Genomic DNA, 16,882 nt, shown 5'->3' with positions numbered 1-16,882 from the left:
TACACAGTGGGAAAAACTTGTTAAAATTTCTGAAGACCGAGTGGGAATCCTCCCTGCACATCTATGTAAAGTTCTCATAGAAGAAGAACTCTTTAATCCTTCTCTCAAGGTTTGTGGGGATGCCTGCCTTATTCCGTTCTCCACAGTAGGACATCCTTTCCATGCCAAACAAGCAGTAAGTGGTCTGGCATTGTTGCAACACAAAGCATTGAAGCTTAAGGCCCAAGTTTCTGGCCACATGCAGTCAGCATCTGCTCCCTATCACTCTGTGTGATTTGGAGAATCATAGAATCATAAAATAATAGGACTGGAAGGGACCTCAAGAGGTCATCGAGTCCAGCCCCCCGCCCTCAAGGCAGGACCAAGCTCCACCTACACCATCCCTGACAGATGTCTATCTAACCTGTTCTTAAATATCTCCAGAGAGGGAGATTCCACCACCTCCCTTGGCAATTTATTCCAATATTTGACCACCCTAACAGTTAGGAATTTTTTCCTAATGTCCAATCTAAACCTCCCCTGCTGCACTTTAAGCCCATTACTCCTTGTCCTGTCCTCAGAAACCAAGAGGAACAAATTTTCTCCTTCCTCCTTGTGACACCCTTTTAGATATTTGAAAACCGCTATCATGTCCCCCCTTAATCTTCTTTTTTCCAAACTAAACAAGCCCAGTTCATGAAGCCTGGCTTCATAGGTCATGTTCTCTAGACCTTTAATCATTCTTGTCGCTCTTCTCTGTACCCTTTCCAATTTCTCCACATCTTTCTTGAAATGTGGCGCCCAGAACTGGACACAGTACTCCAGCTGAGGCCTAACTAGTGCAGAGTAGAGCGGCAGAATGACTTCACGAGTTTTGCTTACAACACACCTGTTGATACAACCTAGAATCATATTTGCTTTTTTTGCAACAGCATCACACTGTTGACTCATATTCAACTTGTGGTCCACTATGACCCCTAGATCCCTTTCTGCCATGCTCCTTCCTAGACAGTCGCTTCCCATCTTGTATGTATGGAACTGATTGTTCCTTCCTAAGTGGAGCACTTTGCATTTCTCTTTATTAAACCTCATCCTGTTGACCTCTGACCATTTCTCTAAGTTGCTAAGGTCATTTTGAATTATGTCCATATCCTCCAAAGAAGTCGCAACCCCACCCAGTTTGGTATCATCTGCAAACTTAATAAGCGTACTCTCTATCCCAATATCTACATCATTGATGAAGATATTGAACAGTACGGGTCCCAAAACAGACCCTTGAGGAACTCCACTTGTTATCCCTTTCCAGCAGGATTTAGAACTGTTAACAACAACTCTCTGACTACGGTTATCCAGCCAATTATGCACCCACCTTATCGTGGCCCTATCTAAGTTATATTTGCCTAGTTTATCAATAAGAATATCATGCGAGACTGTATCAAATGCCTTGCTAAAGTCTAGGTATATGACATCCACCGCTTCTCCCTTATCCACAAGGCTGGTTATCTTATCAAAGAAAGCTATCAGATTAGTTTGGCATGACTTGTTCTTCACAAACTCATGCTGGCTATTCCCTATCACTTTATTACCTTCCAAGTGTTTGCATAGGATTTCCTTAATTACCTGCTCCATTATCTTCCCTGGGACAGACGTTAAACTGACCGGTCTATAGTTTCCTGGGTTGTTCTTATTCCCCTTTTTATAGATGGGCACAATATTTGCCCTTTTCCAGTCTTCTGGAATCTCCCCTGTCTGCCATGATTTTTCAAAGATCATAGCTAAAGGCTCAGATACCTCCTCTATCAGCTCCTTGAGTATCCTGGGATGCATTTCATCAGGACCTGGTGACTTGCTGACATCTAACTTTCCTAAGTGACTTTTAACTTGTTCTTTGTGTATCCTATCTTCTAAACTTACCCTCTCTCTGCTTGTATTCTCATGAATTTTTATTAAGGGAACAACAGTCTCTTTATTGCTTGTATTGAAGGGATGGAGGTTTCAGGCAAGCACACTGAATTCAGTGGCACCTCATTGAGAGCAATATGTATGATTCTCAAAACTGGCCATTCATAAAACTGACTTTCAAAGCATCTCTGATTAGCACTGCTTCTCGATGTGTTCTTCTTGACTTGGTGTCTGGCTGTTCAAAATCCCTGGTTAGGCATTGTGCCTTGGCATTCCACCTGGACAGATACGTTTCCCCTTGTTTTCACAAATATAGAGTACATAGCAGGCGGCAGCCACAATGGTAATGTTGCTTTCACTGAGGTCTAATTTAGTTAGAAGACTGCGCAGCCTTCCCTTTAAAAGCCAAAAAGTACATCTTACCACCATTCTGCACTTGTTCAGCCTTTGGTTGAACTGCTCCTTGCTGCAGTGCAGGATGCCCTTATATGGCTTTGAGCCATGGGAGGGTGGGATAGGCAGACTACTGTTGGCATCTCTGATTGTAATTTTCCAGTTCGAGGGAAAAAAAATTCAGATTGTAACTTGCTGAACAAGCAGGAATTTCTAAAGATGTATGTGTCATGCACCTTTCCTGACCATCATATGCTGATGACGGATCACACGGGATGTTTCATCATCAGCCCCTACACATTTGTAAGTCTTGCAGCCACTTCTGATCGTCCCATACTTGCAGCACTATGCAGACCCATCTGTTTATGCGTCTCATGGCACCAGAATCTGGGTTCTGCTGTGTCCAGAGGCAGAGGAACTTAAAATTTGAGGGGAGTGGGATTTGAATTCCATTACCCTAAACAAATCCTTAACTATAGCAACCAACTCCCTATGTATTTGTCTGAGTATCAGCCATTATGGGCTACAAGGCTGGGTTATCACCTTGGCTTATATTTCTTCTAAAATGAACACTGGTGGAATCGTTAATATTGGCACTTGAAAACAGTGAGTGGCAGCCTAGGCTTTTGGAGGGCCATTCTTACTACTCACTCATGTTAGTGGGCCACAAGTTTGTCATAGCCAAAATGGTCGTCTTCTGGGATAGGATAGTTTTTCTAACTGCTCTTATGTACCTAGAAATTGTGGGGTGTGCCAGTTGAACTGTAGCAGCGCTTTGATTGGATGCAGAAGGAGCCCATGGTTCTCAGTCAATTTTGTGTGCAGTCAGCCTGCAACTCATTTCACCTGCCCTTGCATTAAATGTGTGTGACTTTAACAATACCAATAGGAGAAAAATGACGGGGACAAAAACCAGTAAAATCTGTGTGTGAATAATGGTAAACAAAATGTGTCTCAGGCCAAAAATTGAATCCCAATGGGCTTCATGTGGCTCTCTGGCTGCAGGTTGCTCACCATCATTTTAAATAGTCATTAAATTTTGTTTGCATTCCATTGAGAGGAATAGATCAGCTCTACTTCTGAGCAATTGTTTCTGATTCAGGCAGATATCACTTTGTCAATTAAGAGACAATTACAGATTTTAAAACTTCCATCCAGTTAAATTTATTTCTATGCTTAATCACCCGGTAAACTGGGTCTGACTTTACTGAAGAAATCCCTTCCAGCCTCTTTCCTGCAAGGTGGAGTTGTGGAGAATTGACTGACAAGTGCAAGTCACAGGTGGAGTGAGGAGAGAAAATTTTGGGGCCACTTGCCATTCTGAGACCATGTCTGCCCTCAGGAATAGTCCCAAGTCAGCAGTGGTGACCAGCAATCTGTGTACAAGCACTGTGTTGATCAGAGATAGTGACAAGGTCATGGGGCATTGGACTGATTGAGCTAATTAAGTTAAACCTAGAAGAAATGTATAAATGGACTTGAGCTTCTTATGTCTTTTGCTGCTGTGAGAAACAGGAATTGATGTTCCTACTAACAGTTCTGTCACCAGTTTGAGGGAATAGATGAGTGGCTCTCAACCCGTGTCACATGCAGCAGTTAGCGCACAGCTGTAGCCCAGTGTGCGTTAAAAGGCTACTGGACATTGCAGACTCCAAGGGTTGGGGCTTCTGCTCCAGCCCACAAACTCTGGGGCTGCTGCCTAGCTCCACGGTCCCAAGTCCAGCCCGCAACCTCCCGGCATCTGGGATAGCTGTGTGGCAGACACCAGAGGTCTAGGAACCTTCAGGCTCTTAATACATTTTAAAGGCTGAAGTGTAGTGGAGGGCACCAGGTGCAAGCTGTGACAACTGATTCCTAGCTTATGCCCAGTATCGCTCGCTGCGCTTCTGCTTTATAAATGATTAAAACCTGCTAGGTCCCCCATGCCTTGTCCCCTGCTACGTGTCTATCTCCCCTGCCCCTCGTGGAGATGGTCCTGGAGGGAACCAGCTTTTAAGTTGGCTCCCCCCAGCACCAGTTCCTGCTCCCACCCTTGCTGCCTCTCTCTGATAGAGGCAGCAAAGTGGGCGGAAGCGACTAGTTGAGTTTCTACTCAACTACCCGATAACCATATACTTAGTCACTTACATCCCTACTTGTGGCTCCATTTCCTGAGGTTCCATGACATCAGCTGTACCCACCTGAGGCACTTACCATTTGAATTGCTTTAGTGCAGTGTTTCTCAAACTCAGACATCTCCAGGGGCTCCGTGAGGTTGACAAACTGGAAACATTGATAGGTACAGTACAACCCATACAATCAGTGGACCGCTGGGGCTCCGCATACATTTTTACACAGAGTCCAAAAAGTTTGAGCACCGCTGCTTTAGTGTATGTCACTAAATTTCCAGTACCAGTCTGAATTTCCCCCCATTTCCTGCAGCTTTGTTAGAGCTTAGGGGAATGCTCAGAGAAGAGTATTATGTTGAGGTCAGCTTCTGTTTCGTTTCTTTGATGCAGGGGTTTTGTGGAGGATCCTCAGTTTTGCTGGGTATTTGGATCCAGCTAATGGATTGGGGATCCTCTTCAGTAGAGCACAATTCCCTGTGTGATAGTGATGGAAGTCTATCTGTGGCAGCTGATTGTGTGTAGCTTGTGTGTTACTCCTCTGTTCTCATTGTTAGTCCTCTCACTGACTCTTGTAATCAGTGATGAGAGGGTGGGCCCCCGTAAAGTCATATTTTTGATTTAAAAATCAACTGCCAAACTTTGTGGATGGAGGTGCGGCTGGAGAGGACCTAAATAATTCTGTTGGAATGGTCTTTTAATATTTTTCATTGATCTGTTATCTAAGACTAGTATAACTTCATAATATTGCATATCTGAGACGTATTGGTTTTGAGATATGGGTAAAGACAGAGGTGAATGTCCTTGCTTTCATTTTTTTGCCCTGTTAACTTTCATGCTGCTTAGTTTCCTCTGAAAATTGGAAATTATATTGTAATTAGCATCCTTTAAAGTAGAAGTACTCAAAATCTAAAATTAGTTTCCCATTAATGCTTTATGGGTTTGGTATTTTCAGTTAACCAAATATTGAGATTAAAAATATATGACGCCTTTTGCCTAAATATGCATGCAGAATTAACTATGAGGAATTACAAAAGTTTTTTCCATTGCACTTGCCTGTCAGTTTTGCATCGCTTATTCCTTTGCTTTAGACGACAAAACATTTATGCAATGTAGGGTTTTGTGGGGTTTTTTTGGGGGGGGAAGGTAACTAATCCGCATTCTTCATCTATTTCTCTGTCAGGTTAATCAAATGGAAAGATGACCATTGTTTACAATTCAAAAAGTTAATTTAAATAAAATGTTAAAGGGGGACTCAATTTGGAGTAGTCCCCAAATCTAAATTTGGGGACAACATATTTGTTAGGTTAAATCTACTAGAAAAAAATTCAAAGAAACTTGAAATAATCTTATATATTTCTTTGCAGCAGTGTTTCCCAATTTTATTTGACCGCAGAACCCTTTTAAACTTGAAAGAATTTTGTGGAATCCCTAAGAACAGTCTAATATATGGAGCTGAAAAAGTAGATCACAAATAAGTAAGAATAATAATAAACAAATGCGAAATAAGGTCATGAGATCAACATTTAGTTTAATTGCACATATTTAAAAACAAATCACATAATATTAATTAATTTTTTTAAAAATCATAAAATGTTAATATAATGGAATTTTCTCGCAGAGTCCTTATTATCACTTCTCAGAACCCTGGGATTCCGCAGAATGTCATTTGGGAAACACTGCTCTGTAGTGTTTGCAGTCCAGATTTGGACCAGTTCTGATCACCTGGAAGTATGTATAAAAATGGGCAGACTGGTTCATAGATTTTCATTGTTCAGAAATATTTAGCATTCCTTTTCAATATTGCCTTTTGGTACTTGTGTTCCACAGATGTTGTAAGAGTAAAAGATACGGCTTTTATTTTGTAGCCATAGCTGCCCAACACATTGCAGGCAGCTATACTATGAAAGGTTATGGTACATATGCACTTGATTTGCACACACATTTATAAATTGTCACAAGGGTGTAAGGCATGCTTTTCCTTCAGTTATATGCAGGAGTATACATCAATAATTATTTGTGTTTCTAGAGGAAATAAAAAATGCCAGCACTGAAATTTACTCATGTTATTTCTGGAAGTGACATGTGAAAATCAGTTGTGTGGTGGGTTGTTTGTTTTTGGGTTGTTTTTTGGGGGATGGGGCCTTATTTTAGGTTTAAAATATGCTGCTTTCATGTAAGCAAATAGTATGACTTTTTTTTATGCAGTCCATTAATACAGTGTGCCTACAAGGTATGAAAGCTGTCTGGCCAGACAAGGAAAGTTTGCCATGTAGTTCAGAACTTCATAATCAGAGTGTTACTAGAATTATAAGATTATTAGGATTCTTTTAATAGTACGTTCTGAAACCATAAGGAAAAATCTGGTGGTGGTGTAAGAAAATGAAAACACAAGTGTGTTTTATTCTCCTATGCTGTGGAATGTATCTTATTTTAAGGGGGTTACCAAACATGAAGTATTACTGCTATATTTACTGATATTGCTGATTGCACTGTGTAAAGGGCAGTGTAACTGCAATACATGCTGTATCCTGGTGGATTAGGGTATGTATATTGTAATCTCATGCTTAATCCAGTAGTGATTGACTATAGTGGACAGCCTGATCCATTTTAACATGGGCCAGCTACTTGTGGCTGAATGCTTTTAATGCCCATGTTATGACAATATTCAGCTAACAGAAGATGCTTGCTTGAAAGCCCTTTCCCCACCAAAAATCATTTCATGTAAAAGAGGGTTCCAATTCTGTCTTATCCACTTTTCCTTTTATTTCTAGGTGTATATTTGCCTTTGTTATGGGAACAGAGTTTTTGTTGGAAAAGTCCTATTGCTCTGGGCTATACAAGGGGCCACTTCTCTGCTTTGGTTGCCATGGAGAATGATGGTTATGGCAATCGCGGTGCTGGTGCTAACTTGAACACTGATGATGATGTTACCATTACTTTTTTACCATTGGTCGATAGTGAGAGGAAGTTACTGCATATTCACTTCCTCTCCGCTCAAGAGGTGAGACGCATTTATGTGGCTGACAGCTTTTACCACATTTAGGAGGAGGTCTCTTCTGTAGTCTGATATTTTTGAAGTTTTAAATACACCTACCCTTTTTCTTTAATGCTCTCCTCTCCATAATTTGAGACTGTTCAAAAGGATGCTTCTCATATCTTTTGAAAACTTACCGTATATACTCGAGTATAAGTCGACCCGAATATAAGCCGAGGCACCTAATTTTACCCCAAAAAACTGGGAAAAAGTATTGACTCGAGTATAAGCCTAGGGTAGGAAATGAGGCAGCTACTGGTAAATGTAAAAAATGAAGATAGATACCGGGTCTAGCCCCGGAAGTCGGGGCGAAAGCTGCTCCGGTGCCCCTGGTCTGCTGGAGACCGTCTCCAGCAGACCAGGGGCACCGGGCGGGTTCCCGCGCTTCTGAGGCTTTGCCAGAGCAAAGCCTCAGAGGCGCGGGACCCCCCGCGGCTGCGGCTTCAGTCCGGGAGCCTGTGGTCCCCAGCAGACCACAGGCTCCCAGATTGAAGCGGCAGCAGCAGCGGTTCCCCGCGCCTCTGAGGCTTTGCTCTGGCAAAGCCTCAGAGGCGCGGGACCCCCCCGCGGCTGCGGCTTCAGTCCGGGAGCCTGTGGTCTGCTGGGGACGGTCCCCAGCAGACCACAGGCACCCAGATTGAAGCGGCAGCAGCGGCGGTTCCCCGCGCCTCTGAGGCTTTGCCCGCCTCAGTTCTCGAGATGCTGACTCGAGTATAAGCCGAGGGGGGCATTTTTCAGCACAAAAACTGTGCTGAAAAACTCGGCTTATACTCGAGTATATAGGTAAGTTTTTTACGTGTGAATGTTCATGTATTTTATATGTAAATACAAATGTAGTACCCCTGAAATGGACCCAGATATATCTAGAATTAGGTGCTTAGTAAACTAAAAATTTAAATTCAGCCCTGATCTGAATGCAGTTTGTTTATTGATCAGTAGGCTCTAAGTCTGAGTTAGAGCGGAGGTAGGCAGGGTCTTCACACAATAGAAAAATGCCAAAAAAAAACCCCAAAACCAAATCCTCACTGACCTGGCCCTAAACATGGCTCCCAACTGATGCACAAAAAACTCCCCAAAAAAACCACACCCACCACCTCACTTCATCTCGCATTCCAGCCCTGATGCTCAGGGCTCCCTAGCTGAATTAACTTTTCTGGGGGCCTGGAGCTAGTAGACTTTGTGAACTCCTCTTTTCCCCCGCACCCAGGCTCTAGAGTGGGGCCAAAAATGAGTGGTTCAGAATATGGGAGGGGGCTGCCAGGGAGCAGGCTGGGTGCACAGGATTTGGGTGAAAGGGTACAAGAGTGGGCTGGGGGTATGGGGTTTGGGTGGGAGGGAGCAGGGGATTGAAGTTCCTCCCTGGAGCAGTTCTTGGCAGGGGCACAGGTGGCTCTTGCAGGAACCACCCCCACTGATTTAATTGGCCACAATTCCCAGCCAATGAGAGTGATGAGGGTGGAGCCTGCAAGTGAGCGCAGGGACAGCGCTTTCCTGTGCAGAGCCACTTCCTCCCCCTACCAGGCATAGCCCATGAGTGGGCAAGGCCTGTAGGTTGCCTTGATCCAGCCCACAAGGCTCAGGGCTTCCCCTCCCCACAGCAAGGAGCTGGCGCTCCAGCTATGCGAGGAGTACCCTGAGTTGGAGTATTATATACATTAAGAATGTTAAATATCGACTAATTGATGCATTTTGCATTGACTATTTGATTAGTTAAGGCTATTCCACCTTTGAAGAGAAGCAACAGCCCTAGAATTAAAAGGAATGCCTTGCTAATTACAAGCACTTTGTAAAACCTCATCAATTTTACTGTACAGAAGGCAACACACATATTTGCACTGGATTTTTGAAAGATAAGGAGGGAGTGAGGAAAACGGGCAAGTACAGTGGAGTTTAATGTAACAATTATTTAAAAAAAAAAAAGTGAAACCTGAGTGCGCCAAAAGATTAAACTCAAAAATAGAAGACAAAAAAATGCGATAAATATGGAATGTCCCACTAACTGCATTTAAATAAAGTAGTGATACTGCTTTAGCTGAGCTGTCACAATATACCACAGTTGTTTCCTTAAAGTTGTCAACAGTTTTGAAACCTTCATCCTGAATCTGTTTTCTCTCCTCAAAGATAGGTAATGAGGAGCAGCAAGAAAAACTGCTCAGAGAGTGGCTAGACTGCTGTGTGACAGAGGGTGGAGTCCTTGTTGCTATGCAGAAAAGCTCTCGTCGGCGCAATCATCCTCTGGTCACGCAAATGGTAGAGAAGTGGCTTGACCGTTATCGACAGATTCGCCCTTGTACATCCCTTTCTGATGGTGAGGAAGATGAAGATGATGATGATGAAGAATGATGAAATAAAAATAAAGTATCAATGCATAGTGTCTGATGACCCCGAAGTTAGAGTTGTGCTCTAGCAGTTTGTTATGGATTGATTTAAATCTAGCAGAAACATGCTGTAAAAGGTTTTTCTTACCAGCATGGGGAGAGTTCATCTGCTGTGTGAAGAGAGGTTGGACTACAGTTTGTAAAAAAAACAAAAAGCTAATTTTATCAAGACAAAACATTAGTTTCTTTCCAGTTGCAAATCTGTCTCTAAATGTATCGCATGTGGTTGTGTAAGAAGTTGTGTAATAGGAAAAAAGTATACCAGCATCTTCAAATGGAGAAGGAATTTCTTTCAAATAAGGGCACTTACAAAAGCACATGTTAGATGGATATTTGTTCCTTTTGAGATTTTACTTTTACAGTAGAATTTGTATTCTACATCACTTTTTAACTTTTCTGACACATTTCCTTGAAAGGCCATTTTATGTGAGACCTCACTAATGCCCAGGTCAGATTGTGAGGTTTTTTTTTTTTTGTTTGCACAAATTATCCAGAGCAAGTCAGAAGTACAAACAAGTTCATTATTTTATTATTTTAGTTACTGTTGTGCCCATTATAATAAAATCAAATCTTTAAGGAACAAACTGAAGAAGAGCTACATTTTTCATTGAATGAACATAACTGTTTTCTGAAAAATCCTTTCTGCTCTCCATTAATATTTCACTTTGTAACACTTAAGAGTAGTCTCTCAGTATGCTTCAAATATTTATTTAGAAAAAAATGTTGTTCCAGAGATTACATACTAAACAATTGTGTGGAGTTACCAACTCAAATGTGATTTGAGAATTTCATATTGTCCAAACCCAGTCTTGCTGTGACATGTACAGTACACAATTTTACTATGAGTCTTTCACCCTAGTTAAACATTGCAAGTGAAAACTACCTTTTACTAGGGACAATCCCTGATCATTTAAATTTTAGTGAGAACATGGCAGCTTTAATAGTTAACAAAAACCTTCATTCTAAAGTGATTTTTTTTTTTAAAGCAAAGCACTGTATTTTATATTTCTCTATGTAAATCCGGGAATTTCTTGCATGTTGACACTTGTGGCCATACTTAACATATTAAGTCCAGCATATATATTCATCAGTAGAAATTTTATTGTGATAAATTTAGCCATGTAGTTTATGGGTAAAGTTTATCTGAAACCAACCTTGCTTAGAAACACTGAAGGTTTATGCCAGTTTTTTACATATACAATGCAATTCAGATCTTCTTTAATAAGCACTTTGAAAACTATGCGTGGTGGGTGAACAGGGAGCTTTGCAGTAGATGACCTAGAATTTCAAAAGAAGATCCATAAAGTGCATATTTTTGTGTAGTTTAAGGCCATGGAAACACTAAAGAACTTGCTGCTTTTTCTTCCACATGCTGCTTAGATGGTATTGAAATGTGTGCACAACTCCTAGATAATCTTGGTGACAAAACACCAAACATATAGAAATAATGAAGTGCTGTATTAAGTTAGCAATTTTTCCCTCTCCAATTTCATTGAAGTTTATTATGAATTGTGTCTTCAAACTTTTGGCCACTAGGTTTCCTTTGATTGGTGCATGCACAGATTTTCAGGTAACAGAATGCATGTTTTTTGCAGTATATGTATGAATTACCTGAGTGAAAATAGAAGAATCACAGATAGTGAACAGGTTCTATCTTATATAATATTGATTTCAGTTTGCTTTCTAAGTTGTAGTGAGGAAAGTTAATACCTTGTCCTCATTCTTCCAAGCTGTTGTTGTTACTTTACAGTGAAATCCACATGTACCTTGAGCAGTGGATAATTTAAGTAAGTTAAGAGCTCATGCATTCATTTCAGTATGCTCTGTGAAGTGGTATTGACAAACACACAAATAGCAGGTAACACTTTACTTCATTGATTATCTTCCCCCACATGACAGGCTGTTGCTGCAAGTCATATGAAGCAAGATTCAAATACCTTCCTTTTGAAAGATGTTGCAAAAGCAAGATTTGTCTTTCCTCTAACATTGGTGGACTGCACCCAAATTTGACTGACTTGGAGGAACTGCGCATCCTTTCATTTTGAAATTTAGTTTAATGTCCGTTTACTATACAATCAATTACAGCTTTTGATTTAAATAGCAAACCAAACCCCATACTGTCTAATATCTATGCCTCCCTTTTGTTATGGATTGACACTTTTGATATTTTTTGTACAGTTTTGCTAAACATTACTGCTTGCTTCTAATCTGTAAATGACAGGTTCAGGCTAACATGCCTCATTGTGTTTTCAAAATTAAGTGAGACTTTTAAACAAAAAACCCTAGTTAAGCCCCACCCCATTTATCTGATGACTGTGCACTTGCATGCATTACAATAGATGAAAGGGTAATCAGTTGGCCTTTTCCCAGCACGCAAGCCAATGTACATTAATCTCGGCATATAACATACTTGAAGGCTTGGTGGGGAAGTCCTATATTGACCCAATCTATATTAAATTTACCATTTGGCATAGTGGTGAAGACATAATAGCACAATATTTGGCTTTTTATTTCAAACTCTTGCCCTGCTGCATTTGGGAATTGTCTTTGACTATTCATGAATTCTAATAGACTTAATCTCTGTGTTGCTTTTGTTTTAATATATTAAACCAAAGCCTGCTGAAATCGTCTGGAGTGCTGCTATAGCATAGCTTTTAAGCAGCATTCCTAGACTGTTTCCTACTTTGTTAATGAAGTAGTATTGCTGAGCATTTTTGAAGAATGCAGAATTCTTGTTTTAATTGAGAAGTAACTTTTGTGAGCTTTACTGTATGAAGTAGTGGCACTTTGGCCACTTTTATCCACAGTCTATATTGTGATAAACTCTGCTTCACATTGTCCTTGATTGATGGATGAGCCCCCATCTTTCCTTGTATTAGTACAAAAGCAGCAGTAAACTGGCTTGCAGGTAAAGAAAAAGCCACAAATCTTGAGGAGCAGCTATTTGGCATACATTATTCTCTCCTTCCCTTGCATACTAACTTTTCAGTCTGAAAAAACTTGCAGCATACCACTGTCATATTTCTTTGGACCCAGTAATATGTCTTAAGTTAGGGTGGACACATTCTCACCTATTCCTTGTGTATTTTGTTGGTGTTTGCACTACAGACAGTTGAATCCCTCTGTACTGGTCACAACTCCAGAAGTACAGTGTTGTTTTTAAACTGAAGCCTGTTACTATGATACTTTGTCTGTAACGTTTGGATTTTTTTAAATTCATTTTTAGTTCTTGTTGAACTGTAAAACTTAATTGGAAGCTATTGTCTAAGTTTGCTCTGATTTGCATCTGGTCTTATTTTTCATAAGTACTGGATGACAGCATACAGCATCTACCATTTTCTGCAAGATTTGTGCTGGGACACTTATTTTCCAGGTTCAAAATCCACTGCTGGCAATGGATGCACTAGGAACTACTGGCACAAATTATTCTGTTTCATAGTACAGTATTTACATCCATCTGAAATGCAACTACTTATTTTAAAACACAATGACAGTACCAACAAGTTATTTTTAAAATAGTCACTTCAAACCTTGACAATATGAATTAAATGATTTCTCTTGTTTTATCCTCATTTTCATGTTTTCCAAATGTCCTCTCTCTAATTAACCTGTTGTAGTGTCCTGGTTTCTCTAGGCTGTTGGTGAATAATAATTCATACTTTGTTAAATCATTGACAAAAGGAGAGTGACAGCTATGAAAAATATGACCTCTCTGTAACATGTTTGAAGCTGGTAAATAGCTTTCCATTTAATTTAAAACAAAAATACAAAGTTTTGTAATTAGAAACTTTTTGGTTTCAGATGTTTTCCCATCCAGTTATTTGCTTCCCATAGTCAAGTGGATGTTGGTATTCAGTTAATTAATTTTAAAAGGGCACAGCCATAATAAGAGTAGTCCTTCCATGCAGTGAAACTTGATGCCATTAGTGTTGCTCAGTCAGCTGTAAGCTTGATTCTCCAGAAACTTGCTAGCATTTTGTCTAGTGTAGGTTAGTGTTAAGCCTTACTAAATGGTTGTACAGCCAAGCTTGTCCCAAAGCACAGTGAGGCAATGGTGAGTTTCTTTAATATGCAGGTTAAATGAAAGTTGCACAAATTGAAATATCAGCAAGAGTATGTATCCCAAATGCCTATTTTTCTGAAAAGTCATGGGGCAGAAGGTAACACGCGGAGGGTTTTTTAAAATTGAATCTCCTAATGAATCAGAAAGATTAAACTTGAGTTTCTCCAGCATTTCTAAATTATAAATATGTAGTGTAGAAACACAGCAGTTTAGATCCTTAGTTGGTGTGATAGTTTATACCAGCAGAGGATCTGTCCTTTTTCAGTAGAGTTGTACAGCCATGTTTTAGAGGCTAGTATTAATGCTGTTATGACATAACTTTACATTCATAGAGTTTCTATTTGAAAGCATCTTAAAATTGCATTGAGGGCTCTACATTTCAGAAAATTATAGAAATTTTATCACTTTTTTTATTGAAAACTGCACTGAACGCTAAATGTCCACCTTCACAATAAACAAATACAATAACGGTAACACACTAAAGCAAAACATACTTCTGATAGCCATTGTTCTTTCTGTTTGAGACAGTTAAGATTTTTTTTGTCACAGAAACAGGAATGTACCCCCCCATACAAAGGCTCAAAATAGGCCATCTTTTTAAACAAAAAAGGCGATGATTCACAAAAGACTATGAATATAACATGTAACTAGTTGATACAAATCTAATAGGATTTGTTAAAATCAGTCACATCTAATAACACATTTTGAAGTGTTCTTGTATAAAATATCACGTGAAGAAAAGAAGACTCTTATCAATGTCTAAAAAAGTGGGTTTGTTCATAGACAGTCTGACAAGTTACCATAAAAAGTGTTTCCTGAGACATAAGGAAATGCAACATTATTCTTCTTGAACCCTTTCCAGCTCAAGACGCTTGCACTCGATAAAATAGCTGCAGATTTAAAACTGAGAAAATATATTTGAGTACAAATAGTGTGTGAAACTTAATACTTTTTTTTTTTTTGCATCACTAGGGGGCCATAACTGAATTTACAGCTACTTTATTCAGTGTATCGGTCAGATGAGAGAGACATTTCTACTGTGATGTTTTAGAAGGGGAGTGTTATTTGACACTTTCCCTCTTCCCTTCCTGGCCTGAATGGCTATAATTAAACTTTTATTAAGAGAACTTTCAATATAGTACTGGCCAGCTAGGACTGCAACAAGAAAATTTTTCTCCTCATCTCTATGCCAGTATTTCCTCCTCCAGTAAAAAGAGGTAACCAGACAAGTGAGTAAAGAAAGGGCTGAAGCCACATGATGGTTTCCTCTTAAATTTCTTATGTTAACTCTTTCAGGTTAGCTTAATGCAATGTTGTAAATGCAGGTAAATAGGCCCTGTTATTCCCAAAGGTTGAGAAGGGGAATTCTATTTTATTCTTGTGATTGATGCACAGATGAAGGAAACTTAACACACAGTAACCAAAGCTGATCATTAATGTATATCATCCTAGTTGTCAGCACTTCAGTGCAGGTGATCTCTTCAGGGTTTCTTTCTCCCCAGTCTTGACTGCTATCGCATTGTAGTTAACACTGGAACATCAATGATGCATCGGTCCAAAATCAACATAACAAATTTTGTATCAAATTCCATGTTTAGTTCCTGTATAACTTCTTTCCAATGTCTCTTGGTCCCAAGTTTGACTAATTTTTTTAAAATTAGCTGCTATTGCTCATTAGGGTGCTCCCTGTTGTCCCCATGTTTTGTGGGCTGGTTAGGAGATGGAGCTTGGGAAGGATGTGCCACTGTTGGAAGATTGTGGGTAACAGGAATGCCTCCAGGTATGATGCCTTCCATTGCTGCTGGAATCCCTCCAGGTGCGACACTGACCATGCCAGGTGGATATCTAGGAAGAAACAGGTACTGAGACCAATATGCAAAAATACTGAAGAAAGACATGTATTAATACTAGAACACAGGGCCTGTGTTCTGGAAGGCGGTAAGGCAGCTAAGAGTATTTCTCACTCAATATATACTGTGTAGCGCTGTCTGTAATTCACTAAAACGAGCAGCAAGGTATTCTAATACCAAATGCATTTTTTAAAAAAAACAAACCTACTTTTGAGCAAAAGCTAAAGTAATTTTCAGAATAAAATAGCCCATATAGACCTGTGCGCATCTATTCTCCAAATCACTTCAGGTGGTGAATGGGTGGGTGGGGTCAGAGCAGGAGAAACAAACTGCAGCTGGTGTTGTATCTGTCCATTTGTGTACAAATAGTAACAGCTGTGGCAACACCCCTTCACACCACAGACTAATCACCTACCTTCATATCAAGATTTTTTTTTAAGGAAATAAGTACTTTTCTGTCAAGGGCTTCTGCAATGTTAAGTGAGAAAACAAAAAGGAAATAGAATGCTAGCCCATGAGGCTTTAAACTTTATCTAAGGCCATTCAGCTTCTGCTTGCTGATTACAGATCTACTAGTGGCCAGTGAAGAGGTCCCTAAATATGGGCATGTGAGAGTTACAGCCAGACCTTGTAATGATGTGGTCTTTCAAGGCTGAAGAGGTGAGCCCTGCTTTTTTAAAATAATTCCACTAGTCAGTGGGGGTGGAAGGAAAGTGTTTTAAGCACTGGTCATGCCTAAAGTGTTAACATGTAATTCTATTCTTGCAAAAATGTAGACATATAAATGTACTTCAAACTGTAGTTAATCTTTCTAGTACTGAGATCAGTCTCTGAAAACAACACTACCCCTGTAATCTAAGAAGCATTTCCCATACCCAGCTAGCAGGAAACAAGGCAATTGAAAAACTTCTATTTGAATTGGGGGAAGGAAAAAAATGTTTAAAAGTGCAGGCAGCCTTGACTGCACATCAGCTGCCATACTTCCATTGCCCATTGAGGATAAAGACTGTGATATGCTTAACTTTGTCAGCACACAGACTTCATACACTGATTTAGTTTTAAAAACGTCTCGAGCGTTCCTCTTGACACAACTACAGAGTTATATTTTTCCACCTGTCTTATAGAAATAAGTGTCTCACTTGCTTAGGACCTGAACAAAACTAATCTAGTGGCTT

The 16,882-nt window shown here is 40.0% G+C and overlaps 2 protein-coding genes across 7 annotated transcripts in view; one reads left to right on the top strand and one right to left on the bottom strand.

Moving 5' to 3' along the window:
- The window catches only part of ZRANB1 (zinc finger RANBP2-type containing 1), a 65,318-nt gene extending 55,369 nt beyond the window's left edge, over positions 1–9,949 (top strand). Inside the window, exons 10-11 of the mRNA XM_075935293.1 lie at positions 7,154–7,383; positions 9,538–9,949. Of these exons, the coding sequence (XP_075791408.1) occupies positions 7,154–7,383; positions 9,538–9,759 (452 nt within the window). The 3' untranslated portion in view covers positions 9,760–9,949. The remainder of the gene's footprint in view (positions 1–7,153; positions 7,384–9,537) is intronic.
- CTBP2 (C-terminal binding protein 2) overlaps positions 9,327–16,882 on the bottom strand; it is a 267,057-nt gene continuing 259,501 nt past the window's right edge. For 5 of the 6 annotated variants that reach the window (XM_006136115.4, XM_014580066.3, XM_014580068.3 and 2 more), the window contains one exon: positions 9,327–15,702. In XM_006136115.4, coding sequence (XP_006136177.2) covers positions 15,522–15,702 — 181 coding nt within the window. In that variant the 3' untranslated portion in view covers positions 9,327–15,521. The remainder of the gene's footprint in view (positions 15,703–16,882) is intronic. The other variant, XR_012905668.1, reaches the window with a different exon arrangement.

This window comes from Pelodiscus sinensis, chromosome 8, assembly GCF_049634645.1.
Source record: "Pelodiscus sinensis isolate JC-2024 chromosome 8, ASM4963464v1, whole genome shotgun sequence".
Classification (NCBI taxonomy): Eukaryota; Metazoa; Chordata; order Testudines; family Trionychidae; genus Pelodiscus; species Pelodiscus sinensis.
Note: the sequence above shows the minus strand (reverse complement) of the source record. Positions and strands in the feature narration are given on the sequence as shown.